At 44.4% G+C, this 23,211-nt stretch overlaps 1 protein-coding gene across 6 annotated transcripts in view; it reads left to right on the top strand.

The window, feature by feature from the left end:
* Nucleotides 1-23,211, top strand: part of LOC115113210 (transcription factor COE3) — a 77,697-nt gene that overhangs the window by 36,940 nt on the left and 17,546 nt on the right. For 2 of the 6 annotated variants that reach the window (XM_029640595.2, XM_029640592.2), the window contains exons 7-10: nucleotides 4,045-4,126; nucleotides 10,965-11,082; nucleotides 15,524-15,654; nucleotides 15,853-15,979. In XM_029640595.2, the coding sequence (XP_029496455.2) occupies nucleotides 4,045-4,126; nucleotides 10,965-11,082; nucleotides 15,524-15,654; nucleotides 15,853-15,979 (458 nt within the window). Of the gene's footprint in view, nucleotides 1-4,044; nucleotides 4,127-10,964; nucleotides 11,107-15,520; nucleotides 15,655-15,852; nucleotides 15,980-23,211 lie in introns of all 6 variants that reach the window. The other 4 variants (XM_029640594.2, XM_029640591.2, XM_029640593.2 and 1 more) reach the window with 2 other exon arrangements.

The following is a 23,211-nucleotide window of genomic DNA, read 5'->3' as shown; positions in this document are numbered from 1 at the left end:
AGTGTATTGGAGCCTGGCCTGTCAGAACAGGGACCTGAATGATGTACAGTAGATGAAGTACAGTAGAGTACCTTACATACTGGAGCTGGTGGGATGCAGAAGGCTTGACATTAAGACCCTGGCATTTTGTAAATCCAATATGTTATTGACCTGTGTACTACTATCTCAGTGAGGAGATCTGCTGTCAGCAGATCGTAGTGGTGTGTTGTGAGACGCTGGTTCCAGGTCTCCTCCAGCCTCACTGAGGCCCATGATGAGGCCCATACTGGGGTCTGAAGGGCTATGGCTGGGTGGTGGTCGATACTCGCCGCCCTGCAATGATGACCTCACTGTCATGGCCGCCGGCTATGTACTCTTCATTATTGCTTGGGCACCAATCAGGAGCTAAGGACTGACACTCATGGATGTTTCAGTCGTGAACTTCTGAAATGGGTGGTGTACAAAACACAGTGAAATAAATGCAGTATGATACCCTGTTAGTATTGGTAGTACAGTAATAATACAATGGAGTCATTACTTCCCATTTTTCCCTTAATCAAAGGCAGAGATGTCAAGGAGTGGATGACATCTCCCCCCTCCCAATTAGCTTAGCTCCTAAAATCAGGAAGCGTCTCCTCACTTCGTCTGTTTGTTTTCTCCGTTTCTATTCTATTTGATGATGGGAGAGGGGCGAGCTAGAATTAGGCTGACGGGTCTCCCTTTGAGTGTCAGCCTAAAATGATCAGAGTAGAGATAAGAGGGTCTAGCAGCCCTCAAATCAGTCAAAGTGCCAAAGTCTGCCTTTTTCTCCTCAATTACCAGGCGTGTGAAGCACACGGAGTGGAAACCGCCGAGCCCGCAGCATTACTAAAGAGAGAATCTATTTCCCCTTTGACCAGAGGAGAGAAATCATTATCGCATGATTAGTAGCTAGCCTCAGCAGTGTGGCGAGCATGGAGGTACAGGCTACAAGAGAATCCTATTAATTGCCCTAGTCTCCGTTAGAAAGGGATTGTTTTAGCGTTGATTTGTGGGCCTGTAACTCGAGCTGTTGGAAGATAAAAGCTGATGTCAGGTCGTAGTTATACTGGCAGACTTCAGACAGGGAGAGGGTTGTGTCAAAAGGAGCATAGCTCTCCAGTACTGTAAGTCTATCTCTTTAGGCTTTCGCCTGTCTCCCTCGCTCTCTTTAGGCTTTCGCCTGTCTCCCTCTTTTGTCTTTCTTCACACCCCATAGATTCATCCTCCTCTCCCTCTCTCTCTTCTACTCTCACCCTTCTCTCTCTGCTACTCTCTCTCTCTCTACCACCCCCCACTCTCTCTCCCCTCTCTCCCTCTCTCTGGTGAATTGCAGCCCTGCTCCAACTGATAGCTGTCTGGGCCGATTATTTCCTCCATGGCGGTCCACTGAGAGCCTCGCTCGTCTACTGGCTTTGGAGGAGTTGCTTTAATTAGCTATGTTAATATCCCCTTCATTGGCCTTAATATCTCTCTACACCTTCCTCCATCTCCACGGCCACGAGGGTCCTCCTGTCCTGTCACTAGCGCTGATTATTGAGAAGGATAGCTTTAATCAAACCTAATTGCAGTTCATTCTTTCTCTCGATCCCCCCTTTGCCCTCCGTTGCCAACATCTAATGGCGTCGTCGCCTCGATATCCCATTAAAAAACTATCAAACAATCTCGTTTTTGTCTCCAAGCAAAACACCAGCACAAAGTTCTCTAGATATTTAAGAAGTAAAAGAGAGAGGCTTGTCTTAATTGCTTGCCTTTTCACCAAGGACCAATTTACAGTGCGCTCATGTAGAATGTTAACCAACTCTAATGTAATGATGCTTTACTGTTGCCGCTAACATGGACTACTGTTGAAACGAAGCTTATCTGTTAGCTGGAAATGTGGTTAATCGTCTTCATAACAGTAAACATAAATGAGTTCACAATAGAACGGCTGCTTTCTATTCCCAAGTTGTCCTTTTCTGTTTATTGCTCCCTTTTTGTTTTACTGCAGTTTTACACGTTGTAATCGTATTACAGCGCAACAGAAAAAGGAACAGAAAAGCCCCGTGCTAAAAATAACATGTCGCTTCAGTAACGTTTACGTTTTGGCAACAAAATTATTATTTTTCCTTTTCTTTTGCATATATTTATTTTGTTGCGCAAGGTGAAAACATACAGAGCACATCAATCTTGGACACACACACACAGGCTCTTACCCACACACACACCAGTCTAATTCAATCTGTATGAGAGGCGACAGACAAATAAAAGTCGTATTTCAGGTCTGCTTTCCGCAGATGTCTACTGCTCTGCCTTACGACTCTTTGGGGAAATAAAAACAAGGTCAGGGAATTAGAGTACATAATGGTCATTCTGATGATCGGCCAACAGCTGCAACCAAAAACACACTGAACACAATCAGGCGAAATGCACTAATGACAAGTCAGGTTTTTTATGGCCTTGCAGCACACCAACAGGCAATCAGCACTTTGGCGTGGCTTAAAACTTTTTTATTGATTGCAGAGCCAAAGCACCATGGATGAGGAGTGAAAATATTTTCTCACCTCTCATATGCTTCTTTGGTCTGGCAGTGGTGCTAAGTGTATTGGAGTCTTATTGGAGAACACATCTAAATGACCACTGCATGTGTTAATGTGGCCAGGGTAAGAGGGGTCATTTCAAGGCACAGATGTATTGCATTGGCCCAGATCCCACTGTGGAGTAAGAAGTAGGAGGCTAGGTGTTGCCAAAGGGCCTTCTTAGGCAACAAGCTCTATGTTGAGCAAAGCAACATCAATTCAATCCATGGTAATGCAATAAGTTGTAACAGTGCAAATTTAGCTTTTCAATGGACACCATGAAATTGTGCATTAAACCAATTAATTATGGTAAGTGTTTACATCAAACTTGAAGGGAGCCAAAAAACATGAGTCCTAATGAGTCTGTAGCATGTTTTTACTGTACATGACAAGAAAGTCAATTAAAGTGTGTTGCAGTATGTTCTGCTGATATAATCATTGATCCCACTGTCAGGTTTAGGACATATTGTTGTCATCACTTGTAGTGCTAATAGGGAAGACATTTGTAGTGGGAGACAGCAAGCCAAGACAGGGACTGTTAAGTCTCCTCCACCTGTCTCCTTTGTAATGTTATCTACTGGATTGCGGAAAGGTTATATTTAAAAGGAGAGCTCATGATAGAAGGCATTTTCAGTAAAATCACAGTGATCTGACTTTCATTTGACGCTCACAGGCAAACACTTGTCAGCTGAAGCGAAGTGCAGCAAGAGGGAGACATAGAGAGAGAGAGACAGAGAGAGAGAGAAGCTCACAGACTAACCAACCACAGATCTGTCTCTCACATGACATTTTTTTAGAGACGATTAGCCAGGTTGTAATTTGTGGCATAATTGCCTCACCCATCCACCAGTGTGTGTGTGTGTGTGTGTGTGTGTGTGTGTGTGTGTGTGTGTGTGTGTGTGTGTGTGTGTGTGTGTGTGTGTGTGTGTGTGTGTGTGTGTGTGTGTGTGTGTGTGTGTGTGCGTGTGTGTGTGTGCGTTTGTGCATGTGTGTGTGGCGTGAAGCGAAGGTCCCAGGAGTGGCCGCCTAATTGTTTGACAGGACTATACGTTTTGTGGCGCGCTCTCACCTTGTTAGGTCCTTTATCCCTGATGCTCTTCAAACAAGACCTGGTCACAGGTGGGCCTCATTTACCTCCCTATTGAACAGCACAACTTTAATTGCACAGGGGGTGTTCTGGGATTAAATAGATGGGTGGAATATCAAGTGACTTCCTGCATGCTAGTAGCAGATGGGTCTGGGAACAGGCTGTGAACTCAGGTGAGAGGATGATATGACAAAGGGTTGCTGCTAAGGGGTATATAAAGCAACAGCAGATATCTGCATTATTTTAAACAGTTGAGTAGCATCTATCCGTTTGATGTTGGTGAAATAGATTTGTTGTTGACATGTTGAGTGGCATGGACCTGTTTTGATTTTATGGAATTCCATTCCATATGAATTCTTGAATGGCTCTATGCTTCAACTGGTGTTTTGTGCTCTCTTTCAGATTCTTCCTGAAGTTCTTCCTGAAGTGCAATCAGAACTGTCTGAAGAATGCAGGGAATCCCAGAGACATGCGCAGGTTCCAGGTAACTGAAAGTTACACAAAACCGCACACACACACACACTGGTTTAAACTCACTCAGGTTCACATTAAACTCACTCACACACACACACACACACACACACACACACACACACACACACACACACACACACACACACACACACACACACACACACACACACACACACACACACACACACACACACACACACACACACACACACACACGCAGAGGGTGTCAGTGTGCTGCTGAACACATGTAGGATTATTTATTGGAGAACACCGTCTTACACAAATAAGGATATGGGATTTAAGAGGTGATATCAATTGTGGTCCTGACAGCTTTCTGAACCACAGCACAGAAGGGAGGACGATCCCACCACATGTGTTAACGCAGGGTTTCCCAGTAGGACACACACACACACACACACACACACACACACACACACACACACACACACACACACACACACACACACTTCTTCACTGTGCAGCCATCTGAGAGGTGTTTTCCATAACACTGTAGCCAGCAATGACATTATAGTATTACCAAAGAGACCTCTATCTGGAGGCCCGGAATTCTCCCATGTCTAAGAGGCTGCAGAAGCTAAAATACATTATCTATTAAATGTGGAGGGGTGCCATTGAAGTTAGTGATCTCCTTATCTGCCTACCCCAGACCCATATACCCCAAGTAGGAGGTCAGGCCTGAATAGAGTGGTGGTATCCTATCTGCTTGGCCACAAACTACAGGGGCCATCATTCACTGCCAATCATGGGCTACGACAAACACACCAACCTAGCCTCATCCAGCAAACCCTCAGACATGAAACAGACAGACTCTTTCTGATGTCACCACTAGACCTGCCTCGTCTCCTTTTCCCTGAGGGGGTAACTGGACTTAACAGAGTCAATCCCTTCACAGACAGCTCAGGTGTTCACTCTACCATCGCATTACTCCTACAGTAGATTCACAAGAGACTGGAACATACTGCCCTAGCTATGACAGCTACTGAGTTATTTAAAAACACATATCTCCCTCAGGCATATGTAGCAGGAAGTGTATGAGTGAGTGTTGCATAAAACTTCTACCCCATTTGTATCTGTTTATCTTTAATAAAATCTAGATTTACCATATTTAGAGGGAATCAACGTGCAGGACTTGACATTGACATTATTGTTGGAGTATTTGAGGGTGGGAGGTATTGTACGCCAAGGCTTACAATATTGTTGGCTATCTTCTCCGGTCTCCATTCCAATGGCCAGAATTCAGTTTTTCCCAGATAGTTTTACCAGATGCTTCACTGTAGGTGTTACTCAGGCCAATGTTGTGTATTCTGCATGCCTTCCACTCCGCTTATTACCCCCCCAAACCAGCTGGAGGCCAGAGAGGACCACATCCATCATCCCCAGCTTGGCCCAGCTCTGAACCTGCGAGCAAGAATGGAGCTCTTTCACCTCCCCACTCAGCCCCCCTACCTCCATCCCAACCCCACACCCTCAACTAACCAAAAAAGCACCCCCCAAATTCCACGGCTACACCAAGGTCACTCACCGGCAAACAGAACCTGAGAGGGGCTCTCTCTTTCCGGCTCGGAAACACTTTCTCCATTCTTGGCCTAGTCCACTGTTTGGAGATGTGGTTGAGAGAAAAAACAACAATAAAAACAAGCACTATGATATATTGAGGCCTGGATTCATTCCGATCGCGGGTTAAAGGCACTGCGGCTTTTAAAGGCAATTTTCGATTGAGACGACATACTGTATGTAGCGTTTACTGTGAATGGGATCTCACTCAGGTTCACACACACACACACTGCCTGCAAGAACCGCTCTTTTTTTTTCTTTTTTTTATTTCACCTTTATTTAACCAGGTAGGCTAGTTGAGAACAAGTTCTCATTTGCAACTGCGACCTGGCCAAGATAAAGCATAGCAGTGTGAACAGACAACACAGAGTTACACATGGAGTAAGCAATTAACAAGTCAATAACACAGTAGAAAAAAAAATGGGCAGTCTATATACAATGTGTGCAAAAGGCATGAGGTAAGCGAATAATACAATTTTGCAGATTAACACTGGGGTGATAAATGATCAGATGGTCATGTACAGGTAGAGATATTGGTGTGCAAAAGAGCAGAAAGGTAAATAAATAAATAAAATAAAAAAAACAGTATAAAAACAGTATGGGGATGAGGTAGGTGAAAATGGGTGGGCTATTTACCAATAGACTATGTACAGCTGCAGCGATCGGTTAGCTGCTCGGATAGCTGATGTTTGAAGTTGGTGAGGGAGATAAAAGTCTCCAACTTCAGTGATTTTTGCAGTTCATTCCAGTCACAGGCAGCAGAGTACTGGAACGAAAGGCGGCCAAATGAGGTGTTGGCTTTAGGGATGATCAGTGAGATACACCTGCTGGAGCGTGTGCTACGGATGGGTGTTGCCATCGTGACCAGTGAACTGAGATAAGGCGGAGCTTTACCTAGCATGGACTTGTAGATGACCTGAGCCAGTGGGTCTGGCGACGAATATGTAGCGAGGGCCAGCCGACTAGAGCATACAAGTCGCAGTGGTGGGTGGTATAAGGTGCTTTGGTGACAAAACGGATGGCACTATGATAGACTGCATCCAGTTTGCTGAGTAGAGTGTTGGAAGCCATTTTGTAGATGACATCGCCGAAATCGAGGATCGGTAGGATAGTCAGTTTTACTAGGGTAAGCTTGGCGGCGTGAGTGAAGGAGGCTTTGTTGCGGAATAGAAAGCCGACTCTTGATTTGATTTTCGATTGGAGATGTTTGATGAGTCTGGAAGGAGAGTTTGCAGTCTAGCCAGACACCTAGGTACTTATAGATGTCCACATATTCAAGGTCGGAACCATCCAGGGTGGTGATGCTAGTCGGGCATGCGGGTGCAGGCAGCGATCGGTTGAAAAGCATGCATTTGGTTTTACTCGTTTAAGAGCAGTTGGAGGCCACGGAAGGAGTGCTGTATGGCATTGAAGCTCGTTTGAGGTTAGATAGCACAGTGTCCAATGACGGGCCGAAAGTATATAGAATGGTGTCGTCTGCGTAGAGGTGGATCAGGGAATCGCCCGCAGCAAGAGCAACATCATTGATATATACAGAGAAAAGAGTCGGCCCGAATTGAACCCTGTGGCACCCCATAGAGACTGCCAGAGGACCGGACAGCATGCCCTCCGATTTGACACACTGAACTCTGTCTGCAAAGTAATTGGTGAACCAGGCAAGGCAGTCATCCGAGAAACCGAGGCTATTGAGTCTGCCGATAAGAATATGGTGATTGACAGAGTCGAAAGCCTTGGCGAGGTCGATGAAGACGGCTGCACAGTACTGTCTTTTATCGATGGCGGTTATGATATCGTTTAGTACCTTGAGCGTGGCTGAGGTGCACCCGTGACCGGCTCGGAAACCAGATTGCACAGCGGAGAAGGTACGGTGGGATTCGAGATGGTCAGTGACCTGTTTGTTGACTTGGCTTTCGAAGACCTTAGATAGGCAGGGCAGGATGGATATAGGTCTATAGCAGTTTGGGTCCAGGGTGTCTCCCCCTTTGAAGAGGGGATGACTGCGGCAGCTTTCCAATCCTTGGGGATCTCAGACGATATGAAAGAGAGGTTGAACAGGCTGGTAATAGGGGTTGCGACAATGGCGGCAGATAGTTTCAGAAATAGAGGGTCCAGATTGTCAAGCCCAGCTGATTTGTACGGGTCTAGGTTTTGCAGCTCTTTCAGAACATCTGCTATCTGGATTTGGGTAAAGGAGAACCTGGAGAGGCTTGGGCGAGGAGCTGGGGGGCGGAGCTGTTGGCCGAGGTTGAGTAGCCAGGCGGAAGGCATGGCCAGCCGTTGAGAAGTGCTTATTGAAGCTTTCGATAATCGTGGATTTATCGGTGGAGACCGTGTTACCTAGCCTCAGTGCAGTGGGCAGCTGGGAGGAGGTACTCTTGTTCTCCATGGACTTCACAGTGTCCCAGAACTTTTTGGAGTTGGAGCTACAGGATGCAAACTTCTGCCTGAAGAAGCTGGCCTTAGCTTTCCTGACTGACTGCGTGTATTGGTTCCTGACTTCCCTGAACAGTTGCATATCACGGGGCTATTCGATGCTATTGCAGTCCGCCACAGGATGTTTTTGTGCTGGTCGAGGGCAGTCAGGTCTGGAGTGAACCAAGGGCTGTATCTGTTCTTGGTTCTGCATTTTTTGAACGGAGCATGCTTATCTAAAATGGTGAGGAAGTTACTTTTAAAGAATGACCAGGCATCCTCAACTGACGGGATGAGGTCAATGTCCTTCCAGGATACCCGGGCCAGGTCGATTAGAAAGGCCTGCTCACAGAAGTGTTTTAGGAGCGTTTGACAGTGATGAGGGGTGGTCGTTTGACTGCGGCTCCGTGGCGGATACAGGCAATGAGGCAATGATCGCTGAGATCCTGGTTGAAGACAGCGGAGGTGTATTTGGAGGGCCAGTTGGTCAGGATGACGTCTATGAGGGTGCCCTTGTTTACAGAGTTAGGGTTGTACCTGGTGGGTTCCTTGATGATTTGAGTGAGATTGAGGGCATCTAGCTTACATTGTAGGACTGCCGGGGTGTTAAGCATATCCCAGTTTAGGTCACCTAACAGAACAAACTCTGAAGCTAGATGGGGCGATCAATTCACAAATGGTGTCCAGGGCACAGCTGGGAGCTGAGGGGTGGCCGGTAGCAGGCGGCAACAGTGAGAGACTTATTTCTGGAGAGGGTAATTTTCAAAATTAGTAGTTCGAACTGTTTGGGTATGGACCTGGAAAGTATGACATTACTTTGCAGGCTATCTCTGCAGTAGACTGCAACTCCGCCCCCTTTGGTAGTTCTATCTTGACGGAAGATGTTATAGTTGGGTATGGAAATCTCTGAATTTTTGGTGGCCTTCCTGAGCCAGGATTCAGACACGGCAAGGACATCAGGGTTAGCAGAGTGTGCTAAAGCAGTGAGTAAAACAAACTTAGGGAGGAGGCTTCTGATGTTGACATGCATAAAACCAAGGCTTTTTCGATCACAGAAGTCAACAAATGAGGGTACCTGGGCTCTGCCTATAAACTGCAATCAGATTGAATCTCAGCCTGAGTGTGACTTGGAATTTGATCCAGGTGAAATGTTTGTTGAACCAAGAAGAGGGTTGTTTTAGTTGTTGATGAGTTTATCCAGTTTGTCCACTCTACGGAACTACAGTAGCTTCAGAAAGTATTTACACCCCTTTTTTCACATTATGTTGTGTTACGGCCGACATTTGTGTCACTGGCCTACACACAACACCCCATAATGTCAAAGTTGAATGATGTTTTAAGAAATGTTTACAAATTAATTGAGCCAATAAGTATTCAACCCCTTTCTTATGGCAAGCCTATATAAATCCAGGAGTAAGAATGTGCTTAACAAGACACATAATAAGTTCCATGGACTCACTAACAGTAATAACAGTGTTTAATGACTACCTCATCTTTGTACCCCACACATGCAATTAGCTGTAAGGTCCCTCGGTCGAGCGGTGAATTTCAAACACAGATTCAACCCCAAAGACCAGGAAGGTTTTCCAATGCCTAGCAAAGAAGGGTAAAAAAAGCAGACACTGAATATCCCTTTCAGCATTGTGAAGTTACTAAATACACTTCGGATGGTGTATCAATATGCCCAGTCATTACAATGATACAGGCATCCTTCCTAACTCAGTTGCCGGAGAGGAAGGAAACTGGGGATTTCACCATGAGGCCAATGGTGACTTTAAAACAGATACAGAGTATAATAGCTGTGATAGGAGAAAACTGAGGATGGATCAACAACATTGTAGTTACTCCACAATACTAACCTAATTGACAGTGAAAATTCGGAAGCCTGTACAGAATAAAACTGTAAAAAAATTGGCAAAGAAATAAACTTTATGTCCTGAATACGAAGTGTTATGTTTAGGGCAAATCCAACACAATACATCACTGAGTACCGCTCTTTATTTTTTCAAGCATGGTGGTGGCTACATCATGTTTTGGTTATGCTTGTCATCGCCAAGGACCAAGGAGTAAAAAAAAAAAAAAAATGGAATAAAACTAAGTACAGGCAAATCCTAGAGGAAAACCTGTCTCAGTCTGCTTTCCAACAGACACTAGGAGACAAATCCACCTTTCAGCAGGTCAATAAACACAAGGCTAAATCTAAACTGTATATTTCTGAGTGGCCTAGTTATAGTTTTAAATCGGCTTGAAAATCAATGGCAAGACTTGAAAATAGCTGTCTAGCAACAACAACCTACTTGACAGAAATTGAATAGTTTTAAAAAGAACAATGGGCAAATTTTGTACAATCCAGGTGTGCAAAGCACTTAGAGACTTACCCAGAAAGACTCACAGGTTGTAATCACTACCAAAGGGGATTATATCATGTATTGACTCAGGGGTGTGAATACTTATGTAAATGAGATATTTCTGTGTTTCATTTTCAATACATTCGATATCGTTTCTAAAAACCTGTTTTCACTTTGTCATAGAGGGGTTTTGTGTGTAGATGGGTGAGAAACCCCCCTCAATTGTATACATTTTGAATTCAGGCTGTAACACAATAATATATGGAATAAGTCAAGGGGTATGAATACTGTCTGAAGGCACTGTAGATGAGTCAATCAATGTCTTTTGTGAATCAATTACATCAACACAACATTTGTCAGAGTGGGTCAAAACAAGTGATTATAGAGAGAGCGAAAGGTTGTTCTTTAAATCTGAAAACAATAAAGCATGATTAAAGCTGATGTTTTGTACATGATTGTGTCCCCTTCCTACAGATTGCTAAATGACACGGTCTACCTTCACTCTTGTTGCAGGTTGTCGTCTCGACGACAGTCAATGTGGACGGCCACGTCTTGGCTGTCTCAGACAACATGTTTGTCCACAACAACTCCAAGCATGGGCGAAGGGCTCGCAGACTCGACCCTTCAGAAGGTACGCCTCCTTATCTGGAGAATGGTAGGCACCTTTTACATCATATTATTTGCTTTTCATCTTCCTTTCATTCATACATTTTTTTTCTCTCATTCTGTGTTGTAAATCTAAATATTAATATATTAATATTAATATATATATAATATATAATGTAAATATTTGTAGTGGATTGGAAATAGTATACAATATCATGCATAGCGCGCTAATCATTTGAATAATGCTAGTAATTATTGACATTTTATAATGATGATAAAATGATATACTATTTCCAATCTTGACCAATTGTTAACGGCACATAAACATTTTTTTACCTATTAGAAACATGATGAAATTGGCAAAGAATTCTGAGTTAGGTCAATTTCCTGTTGCTGGGTGCTGCAGTTTCAGTTGAGAGGAGAAATGAAGGGATGAAGGACAGGGCGGGAGGAGGGTCTAGGAGAAAAACAGAATTGACTGTTTTTCTTCCAACTGATTCTATATGATAGACTGATTGCCTGCATGGCCAACAGAGAGAGAAGCAGGGCCCCCAAACCATGGGAAATCCAAAAAGTAAACTGCACTAAACACAACCTTCTGACCCCTCCTAGCCTCCTCTCGCAGCTGGGAGCATAAACAGCTGAAAGATTATGGAAAAACCAGAGCAGGCCAATTGTGCAAATTGCTTATCTTCAGATTTCAAGGGGCAATTATGGCTAGGCAAACAGTTTATATACACACACACCACTGACTGAAATGGCCTTCTCTCCAGTTTAATAACCATTAATGGTCATATCACCAAAAGCAAATGTAATGTTTAATACAACAAGGGTTAAAAAAATCCAGACAAGACAATTAATATATCTAGTGGAGGGAAAAGCTCATTTGTTTAAAAGCTATTTGTTTTTGTCTTTATTAATGACTCCACTACTGGAGAACAAAATCAAATAATTAAAGTCCTGCCCCGAGCATCGAAGTCATTATCCTCAGTGATGTTCTGTTTGTATCTGTGTCTCACGTTTATGACAGGGTAGGTGTGAATCGCCTAGCAACCTTAGTCTTAATGAGGAGAGCAATTAAAGAGGTTGAGCCCTCTCCTCCATGTTCCCCCCATCCCACAGGACAGTGTGTGTGTGTGTGTGTGTGTGTGTGTGTGTGTGTGTGTGTGTGTGTGAGCGTCTGCTAAATGACTTAAATGTAAATGTAAATGTGTGTGTGTGTGTGTGTGTGTGTGTTCCAAGCAAATTTCCACTGCCCACCCCTTTCTTCCCCTCCTCATTCTTCTAAGCACAAGAGCAGTAAGCTTGCCTTGTAAAACAAGCTCCTTCAATAACACAATTTAGCGTGGTGTCTGTGTGAGCTACACAGCTATTCATAAGGTGTACACAACGGTCCTGCTTTTGAGTGCCTAAATCACCTGACAATTTTCAATGATTGAGTTTGAGAACATTTCATTTAACTATAATATACTACATTTTTCTTTCCAGTATATCTGCATTTATTTTCCATCCCAACCCAATGTAGCCGAGTGGAGACAACTAACACTTTGTGTATATTACCAATGTACCATAGTTCTTTAGCCAAAACATTGCTTGTTTGCGTCTCCCACTCCAGACACTCATAGACATAACACATGAGAACAGGATACTCGGTCATAAAATGTAATCCCATCCATGCCGTTCATAGAGTTCTGACACCAGGCAGGCAGACAGAGTGTGCTTTAAATTAGCAACACATTCTTCACTGGGAGTTCGCTGGGTGAGAAGCCTCAGGTATGTGGCTGACTGACTGTCTGTCTGTGTGTCTGCGAAAGCAAGGCACACTCTCAGTTCATTGTCTCAGTGCTGGGGTTACAGTGTCAGGCTGCTCAAGAAGTGCTGCCCCCTATTGGTGAACAGGAATTTCTGTCAATGACACACAACTGAACCATGCAGGTTTGAGCTGTCACAAAAGCATTTAGACATGAATATACAGAAAATCCTTCACTAATACACACACACTTACACACTCGCGCCCTCATAAACACTCACGCCTTGCATTCCTAAGCTACGTTTGACCTCCACTGTAGAGACTTGGAGAGTATGGAAGCCTCAGCAATGAGCCTGCAGCGCCCCAGTCATTTGCACGCCAAGTTGCTGTAATACCATTAGTGTTTATGCAATAAAGACAAGTGAATCCAGTCTGCTCCGTCTGAGAATCAGAGAGGGAGAGAAAGATAGAGATAGAGAGAGAGCGATAGAGAGAGGGAGAGATAGACAGAGAAAGAGAGAGAGCGCGAGAGAGAGAGAGAGAAAAGAGAGAGTGAGAAAGAGAGAGGGAGAAAGCCTGAGAGAGAGAAAGAGGGGGAGAGAGAGAGGGAAAGGGAGAGAGAAAGAGGGGGAGAGAGAGAGGGAAAGGGAGAGAGAAAGGGGTAACAGATGGCCCAGGGAGAGGTAAAAGGTATAATCCCATCAGCTGCACTATCAGCCGACCATCTGGACATCCCACAGCACAATTACAACACATTTCAGCAGGCAGAACAAAGGACGCCACAGCCACGGACACATCAGACCTGTTTGAGTGGCTCAGTAGGTCTACAAGCGCTTCAGACGGAAGTTGGCCCGAAGCTCAGATCGAGCATCAGTTTTCTCTACTCCAGTGCTAACCTGCCGCATTAGCAAGTAAAGGAGCCAAAATTGATGTTGGATTTGCGCTTAGGGACGTTTAAAAATAAAGGCTCACAAATAAACTAATATTGGTTTAAACAATTTAAAAGTATGTGTTTTGTGAGGCACAGTCAGGCCCTGTTTCAGCCATCCTCATTCCCTCCCTGCAATGTTTATCATCTGCTGCGGGGCATTGTGCGTGTCTATCCTCAGATCGCCTGCGCTGCCTGTGTAATCCACTTGGCCACGGTTCCCATTCAGCACATGCTCCCCTCTCTGTCTGTGCATTGAGACATATGCAAATTTTCAGGCAGAAGGGTGGACGGCTTAGGGCCCCTGGTCGCTCCCTCTCTATGGGTCCTTTCTGTGTACCGGAGGGGGACGTTGGGATTTCCAAGGCGGTGTGTGTATGTGTGTAGGGTTATGGCTGCAGCTGCCCCCCAATAACCACCATCACCCCCCCCCCCCCTCTCTCTCTCTCTCTCTGTCTCTCTCTCTCTCTCTCTCTCCTGGCCCCAAAGTCAATTTGTTTACAGTAATTTTGAAGGGGGAATTATTTGCCGTAATCGGCAGCACTGATGAAGGTCAGCTCCTTTGAGGGGACGCAGCGATCCCACAGAGAGATGGTCTTCTTTCAGATGCTCTGCTTAGCAATTAAGGAAAGCAAATGTCACTCGTCCAGACCTCAGAGATGAAATTCTGTAAGGGCGATTAGCATGAAGTCAACAGCGCCTGTTAAAGTCAGATTTCCCATAGTGTGTGCGTGCGTGTGATTTCCCTTAGTGTGGCGTGTGTGCACATGTGCGTGCATGTGCGCTTTATGGGAAGAAAGCAAACATAACCTGAACAGCCCCAACAGCAAAGCAAACAAAGGGAGATGTCTTGTATGTAATGTTCATTACAATATACTGATATGGGGATTTATTGTATTTACTGAACTGGAGTGATAATAGTAGCACAGCAATGTGCTCATATGAAATACTTATAACTGAAATAGTACAAAATGTTAAAAGAACAAGTATGCGCAGTTCGCATTCTATTCACAAAATATTGATGTTAAAAGGCTACATTTAATATTGCTGTTTTATGGTTAGCTGTCATGCTATGCCTGTTGTAAACATGGTGTCAGGGTGAACATCATATTAAGGCAATGTATCAAATGACAGAGAGAGTTTGACATGAGCTCGCTCAAATTAGATTATAATAACACCCAGCATTCTGATTAATGGCACAGCTATGGAGCAAAAGTCATGGCTGATGAAAAGCATTGTAAGAAACAATGTGAAATGGATTGAATCGATCACAAAAGGCAAAAATTGAGCCTGAATAATTCATGAATTTATTAATGTTGTAAAACGTGAAACTGCATTCTCAACAACATGCCAGAACACAGGGAACAAAGACAACGGAATGACATGAAACCAACAACACAGCTTTGGCTTGTCATTTTCATTCAACAGCCTTATTCTTGACTCATTTGAGATGTGTTCAACTTTGAAATTCTACTGTACATGCAGGGCTACACCTAATCCATTTTGAGAGTTACATTTGCCCTGACACATAATGTGCTACATCAAATAATTTCCACTCACAAGTCCAGCGCTTAGCCTTTGTGAAGCAAACCATTTGAAGGTTCTGCTTAACTACATCACTCCAAGCTGCCGATGAATGATTTTTATTCTCGTGCCTAAAAGGACAAATCCATCATTCTTTCTCTCTCCAGGCTTATTTCCATGATGTGTCTTTCTACTGGGTTAAAGACATCAGGCTATACAGAAGTGTAGGTACTGAATAGGCTCTTCTCTCTGTGTGTTAAGCAGCCACCCCGTGCATCAAGGCCATCAGCCCCAGTGAGGGATGGACTACAGGAGGGGCCACTGTCATCATCATTGGGGACAACTTCTTTGATGGCCTGCAGGTCGTGTTCGGGACCATGCTGGTCTGGAGTGAGGTACAATATGTTGTCTGACGACGATGCACAAATGTTTTGTCACGCCATCGATTTGATTGAACTTCAGCATAGTTTTACTGTTAACACTGTTTCAAGCCTGTACCATAACAACTATATAGCAATGATGTCCATTAGGTTGCTTAAGTAGACCTTAGTAGCCATGGTCAGACTCAATGGTTCCTGTGCCCTGTCTTCCAGCTCATCACCCCCCACGCCATCCGTGTCCAGACCCCTCCCAGGCACATCCCTGGTGTAGTGGAGGTCACGCTGTCCTATAAGTCCAAGCAGTTCTGCAAAGGGGCTCCTGGGAGATTTGTCTACACCGGTGAGTCTGGTTTAATGCCCGTTTTAGCCTCTCCTCCCTGGGTTTAGTGCCCTGACTAGCCATCCTCTCTGGATGGAACTCAAAGTCTGGTCATATACTTTGAAAATGTATACTTACTTCCTTGCTTCCTTGAAGTATTCGCTGATCTAATACATTTGGATGAACAACAAGGTTTCCCTGACATACATAGCTTTTACCTATTCAGTCATTTTAATCTGTGGCTAGGTTGGAAATAAGGATGCATTGTCTCAGTACTGGAACAGGGCCCCAGTGTCAAGGTAGTAATGATGGATTAACCAGGACCCTGCTCTTTGGGTCTGGAATATTCAACGTGTGAGAAGTGAGAACTGCATGACTTAAGGTGTTTGGTGGAAGGATTTGTATTATTTGTTTATTTTTGGTACTTTTTACCATTTTTTGATATCCAATTGGTAGTTACAGTCTTGTCCCATTGCTGCAACTTCCGTGCTGACTCGGGAGAGGCAAAAGTCGAGAGCCATGCATTCTCTGAAACACGACCCCGCCAAGCCGCACTGCTTCTTGACACACTGCTCGCTTATCCCGGAAGCCAACCTTACCAATGTGTCGGAGGAAACACTGTACAGCTGGCGACTGAAGTCAGCGTGCATGCGCCTGGCCGCCACAAGGAGTCGCTAGAGCGCAATGGGACAAGGACATCCCAGCCGACCAAACCCTCCCCTAACCTAGACGACGCTGGGCCAATTGTGCACTGCCTCATAGGTCTCCCGGTTCCGGCCGGCTGTGACACAGCCCGGGATCGAACCCAGATCTGTAGTGACGCCTCTAGCACTGCAGTGCCTTAAACCGCTGCTCCACTCGGGAGGGCCCTGGTGGAAGGATTTATAGAAGTGCAACTTGATCTCACCCTGAACTGCAATTAGAAAGTGATGCTGCCTAGCTTTGTTAAATTCAATTTGTCAGGATAATTGTATTTTTTACTCACTTGTCAGATATGCATCTGCCAATTTGCAGATTTCTTATATACAGTACATGACAAAAAGTATGTGGATACCTGCTTGTCGAACATCTCATTCCAAAATCATGGGCATCAATATGGAGTTGGTCCCCCCCTTTGCTGCAATAACATCCTCCACGCTTTTGGGAAGGCTTTCCACATTGCTGCAGACATTACTCATATTCAGCCACAGGAGCATTAGTCGGAGAATTAGGTCGGGCACTGATATTGTGCGATTAGGCCTGGCTCGCATTTGACATTCCAATTCATCTCAAAGGTGTTTGATGGGGTTGAGATCAGGGCTCTGCCACAAAGTTGGAAGCACAGAATTGTTTAACATGTCATGCTGTAGCATTAAGATTTCCCTTCACTTGAACAAAGGGGCCTAGCCCGAACCATGAAAAACAGTCCCGGACCATTATTCCTCCTCCACCAAACTTTACAGTGGGCACTATGCATTTGGGCAGGTAGCGTTCTCCTGGCATCTGCCAAACCCAGATTTGACCGTTGGACTGCCAGATGGTGAAGCGTGATTCCTCACTCTAGAGAACACATTTCCACTACTCCGGAGTCCAATGCCGGTGAGCTTCACAACACTCCAGCCAACGCTTGGCATTGTGCGTGGTGATGTTAGGCTTGTGTGCGGCTGGAATTTTCTTTCTTCCATGAAGCTCCTGACGAACAGTTCTGCTTCCAGAAGCAGTTTGGAACTCAGTAGTGGGTGCCGAAACCGAGGATAGACACTTTTTTATACGCTACGTGCTTCAGGTCCTGTTCTGTGAGCTTGTGTGGCCTACCACTTCACGGCTGAGCAGTTGTTGCTCTTAAATGTTTCCACTTCACAATAACAGCACTTACAGTTGACCGGGGCAGCTCTACTAGGGCAGAAATTTGACCAACTGACTTGTTGTAATAGTGGCCTCCTATGACGGTATGACGGTGCCACGTTGAAAGTGACTGAGCTCTTCAGTAAGGCCATACTACTGTCATTGTTTGTCTATGGAGATTAGCATGGCTGTGTACTCAATGTTATATACCTGTCAGCAGTGGGTGTGGCTGAAATAGCCAGATTTGCTAATTTGAAGGGGTGTCCACATACTTTTGTATATATCATTTATATTGTCATTTGATTGAAACCTGAACTAGACTGAATTTGACTGAACTAGAGAGAAATTTAAGCATGCAGAGTTCAGGGTATTTGTGAGTGTGTGTAAGTGTCTTGTGTGAGATTGTCACACCATAAGTAAAGGTGGATTATCTTGGCTAACAGAGGGAAGTGGTGGTATTATCTGTCATCATTGGTGAGAAGGCGGAGGTCATGGGGGTCAAGGCCTGTCTGACCTGGAAGCCTCATTCAGTTCTAAATCTGATGGTTAGAATGAGAAGGATGCGTCAAACCACTCTCACTCCCCTCTCACCCTACCTCAGCCCCCCAACACAGACCTGGCCTTGGGCACACAGCGGAACCACAAAAAAAGTTGAGGGGTGGGGGTGAAGGGTGGGTTGGACCCCTTAACCCCCCCCCTAGACCGCTTCCATTCCGGGGCAGCTGTTTCTCATCAACCCCATCCCCCCCCCCCAACCATGTAGTCTGGCACTTCTGTGTTAACCTCCCTACCAGCAGAGCAGAGGCCAACAAGGCACCGGGATAATGAAACAAGAGTGCAGTGTGCTGAGTGTGTGAGTGTATGTGTGCATATGTGTGTGTTTGTGTGTCTGAAGCCTGGGAAGGTGTATAAGTTAAGACTTTAATGGCTTCTATAGCACCCTGGTGAAAGTGCCAGGTCCCTTAAGAACGGACCCCATTAGCCACACAGGATAAGCGGATTGGGATGATTACCATCAGGTTTTACTGGGGGAACATGTCCCTTTTCTGGATCTATGCTGATTTTCTTCCTTCTTCCTTCCCTGGTTCCTGCTCTGTTCCAGTTAGTAGAAAGATACAATTACCCTGAGAGGCAATGGCAGTACAATTGATTAGTTTGGTGAATTAAAAGAGAGAGCCACCAATCAGACAAGTCTAGCTCCTCAGACTACTGCTATTCCCAGAGTGGATCACCCTGATGGTACCAGGGTTGACATGTGAGGGAATGAAACTGTTAGCGAGCTCCGGGCACTTAACAGCAGAAGTAACAGGGACTGCATATGTACAGTAATTGCTAGTTGATAGAAGGACATTACCTTTCGGACAGTTAAGTACAACATGAACGGGCAACAAAAAGAGGACACGTAGTAACATAATTGCTTCATCTAAAGGGTACAGAATGTGCTCGTGTCATTTCGGTGGTCGGGCAACATGTGCATTTCAAAGGTTCATTTATCAAAGCTGCGATTCAAGAGTGACTTTGCGGCGTGCCGTTGAGAGAAGAGCTTTTAGACCTTTTCATGTTGACTCTTCTCGCCCGACCGGCCCTAATTATGAAGATTTAACTCGCTCAATTTAAGAAATGATCACAAATTACCTAGAGTCAACATAGAGTGGACTGCAGTCAATTCTAATGGCAGAGGGTGGGGTTTGTTGGGTTAGTATTCTGGACCACCTCCAAAACGAATAATTCACTCAGAGGATGTGAGTACCACGTAGTGTACGTCAATAATCCTGCATGCATCGAGTATGTTCAATCATGGAAACACCAGCTACGGAGACACATAATGCTACAAAACATCAGAGGATGCTTTATTAAGCTATGTAGCTAGCAATGTATTTATCACTGTGGCCATCATTTTATTATCAGTAGTACAGCGATTTCTTCATAATCCACATGCAGCTGTTTTTATCTCAATATCATTTAATTTCTGGATAACAATTAAGTACCTTACTGTGATTGTTTTAAATTAAAATGGTCAAAAATAAATAAAAATAGCTTCTTAGTGAAGAGTAATTTCTCAAGCAAGAATTTTGCTTGGACTGTCTGAGTGGTCTGAGCGGGGAGGGGAAAACTGAAAATGTGCTTTTATTGGCAGAGAGGTTTGGAACTCTCTTTCTTATTGGTCTATTAACTAATCACCTCACCCGGCAGGCCAAAACTACATCCCACCAAAACAGGCTGAAATGTCAGGTGGTCTTTTCAAACTGCTCTTACACTAAAAGGGCATTATCATAATTTTCCCAATTTCACAGTATTATTCCAGCCTCATAGTGTGGAAATACATATAAAACACAGAGGAATCAAATGTTTGATTGCAATGGGCCTTTAGTGTATCAAATGTATTTACAGCATTGCTCTACTTTAGGGTAAGGACATGGTGTATTATTGTCTCATGGAGGTGGTTTGTCCTGTAACTGATCCATGTATTGGTTATCCATTGGTCAGGGTGACCAGAGGATCAAACTGTCAGCAAGGTTGTAGAAAATCAAAGGGAGACAGGTCCAGCTGTCCTTGGGTCAATACTTCACACTTTATTAAGCACTGCATAAAGGATCTGTGTGTTTTCTTAAAGGGCTTTTATAAAGGGTCCTCTTGGTGACTTCAATTTAGTAAATCTATGTGATTGCTTTTTTACTTTAACGTTACAGTATATGACACCCGTGCAAAAAAGTAAACTATCAGTAAAAACTATCAGTAACTTTGAAACTCTAATTGCATCAGTTTCTATCTTGACTTGATTTCTATGACAGTTACCCTCCCCGGACCCATATGGAGACCCTGAGTGATATGAAGTGCTAGCACTGCTGCTAACACACTCAGCTACTATTTATCCTAATCAGTGACATCCGTATACCCGGGATTGTGTTCAAATGAACCCCTACCTCGCCCCAGAAATCGCACATTTACCGGGACCCCATTTGTCATGGGTAAATTGAGGGTCACTACACTTCGCCTGTATCCTCTAGTGGGGATCCGGGACATGCATCATAATGTTAGGAGAGAATGACTGGCAAAGAGTAGCTGTCATACATTTGTCAGTGGGAAGGGAACATTATTTGCTAATTTCCCAAGCTGGGAAGTGACAGGGTGCTTCATCTTCAGACCTTTGGTGACCAGCTTGGTTTCTGGGCTATTAGTACAAGTCAAGTGTTTTATTTTTTTTCCTCCCTATAAGGCTGACTGTAACGACAACCATTTATCCGACCTCACAGAGGGCTGCTATTTAACACACTGGGTCTGGGTGAAGGATTTTGGATGATGCTGCTGATGATGCCCCATACAGTGAGCGTCTCTTGCCAGATTTGGGTTGAGGCTAGACATCCTTGGAGGCTGATGAATCACAAAGTTTTCTTGTCAAGGTGACAGTATCGACTCCACTGCACCAGAATCGGACAACATGGGTATAAGGTAGTCATTCATCAACATAAGGACAAAGGGGTCATGGGGGATTCACTCAATACTGTTAGAGACCAAGAAATGTCAGTATGGTAGGGGATGGAAACGGAAGGTGTTAATACTGTATCTATTCTGCAAGTAGTAATGCTATCCTATACCACTTGCAAAACTCACGATTATGAACATTTATTTTGAGGGTTAATATTTACTGTGACGATCATCAAGATCCTATGCATTGTAAATGTAATGCTGTGCATATTGATGTGTACCTTGACTGACCACTTTATCCTCACTCAGCTGGGCAGAGATACAAAGAGATCTTCAAATCTCAAATTAAACCCTTTGCCCCACTGCAAGCAGAAATTCTTGGCTCTTGACAACAACAAAAAAATGCAGTTCAGTACAAATGGACTCCTTTATCAAAGCACATCAGTCCAGGCCTTGTGCTGTTCAGTCTGTGTATCGGGCCTAACCCTACAGCTCCCCTCCGCCCTTCAGCCGAGACGCTCTTTGAAGTTCCGGATTTGGCGCAGATCAGATACAGAGCTTCCTCACGATTTCCTCCCCTGCAGGGCAGGGTTTGGTAGCAGCTAGTCAGGGATGGGGTGTGGCCTAGACACACTATAAGATACGCTGTAATCAAGACATTCACAGAGGTATGTAAACAGATCTCTTTAAGAGGGTCTTTCAATGGGATCTCTTTTAGTGTAAGGGCGTAGTGCACCGTAATATAAATGTTCTATGAATAGCGACCTATAGCTCACGTCCCAGTACCTGTCTCCCAGTCTGTCTTTCTCATTACATGCCTGGTATTCAGCTCTAGCTCCTCCGGAGTGACTGAGACACTTGTCACCTACTTAGACAGGCTCAGGCAGAAAGCCTTTGTGAGCGTGTGCAGATAGCGTCAAGGATTGAGGAGGAAGGTCCTTTCGTCCAATTAGAGGGTTGACGTGACACACACTCTACCACTCCCCACTGTCAAGCAGTTTGTCAGGTAGACTTTGAGGGCACAATGACATTATATATTTCACATAGTGGAATAATTAAGAGACCTGGGAAATCCAGCTATGGAAAATTGATTGAAATAAGTGACAGCTTTTTAGCCATTGCACAGTATCAGTACAGGGGTGTTTCTCTATAAGAATGAAAGGACTATACATTTATTTGGATTTAATTGTATTTAATTGGCACCACTTGATGTTCAACTGTATTATTACGTGTGTTTGGTAATGGTAACGCCATAAGGGTAGTCCCCACTAAGGCACAGTATTAGTCTGTGCAGCAAAAAAGATAGATGGGAAGGAAGGAGGCTCTTGATAGATGAGGATCTCTCCTCCCTCCCCTCCGTGCCCCATTTTCACTATGTTCCACACCCAACGGCCTTTAAAAGAACTCCCATCCCCCTATTCCCCATCCCCTTTCTCCTCCTAGCCCTACCTCCACCGCCTGTGATTGAAATTCATCGGCAAGTTTATTGAGAAATGAATGAGAGAGGCTGCATGGTATTGACTTTGAGAGGAAAACACAACTCATCTTGAATGAGGGGGAAAATGCGGCCGTAATTTAGCTGTCATCGATTGGGCCCCGTCCAATGTATTGATCTTCATTTTACAATATGAATTTGCGCCTGCAATCAGCTGTGAGGTGAGGCCATTTGATTTCAGTTGGACGGTAATGTGTGAAAGTCCCCCTCTACGTCCTTAGAGGAGTGGGACACTCACTTTAGATGTCATTGAAGGGAAGAGGAGGGGTTTTCACCCATTTCCAATACAGAGATAAAGGGAATTTCGAAAGTGTGATAATTGTGAACTGATACAGTAAACCACTCCCATTTAACCTGTGTTAATTACATTTGATCTGTTGCAGAAGCAATATCTGGTGGAATTGTAACTTGTTTTCTTCCCGTTGTCTGTATCGGATCAAAGTTCATGAAATTTCAATGAACATTGATTTCTCTCTATTGATTAATCTTAACTACAGATCTTTTGAAG

The sequence above is a fragment of the Oncorhynchus nerka genome, linkage group LG28 (assembly GCF_034236695.1).
Source record: "Oncorhynchus nerka isolate Pitt River linkage group LG28, Oner_Uvic_2.0, whole genome shotgun sequence".
In the NCBI taxonomy this organism is placed as follows: Eukaryota; Metazoa; Chordata; class Actinopteri; order Salmoniformes; family Salmonidae; genus Oncorhynchus; species Oncorhynchus nerka.
The sequence above is the reverse complement of the archived record's forward strand: the minus strand, read 5'-3'. Positions and strand labels throughout refer to the sequence as shown.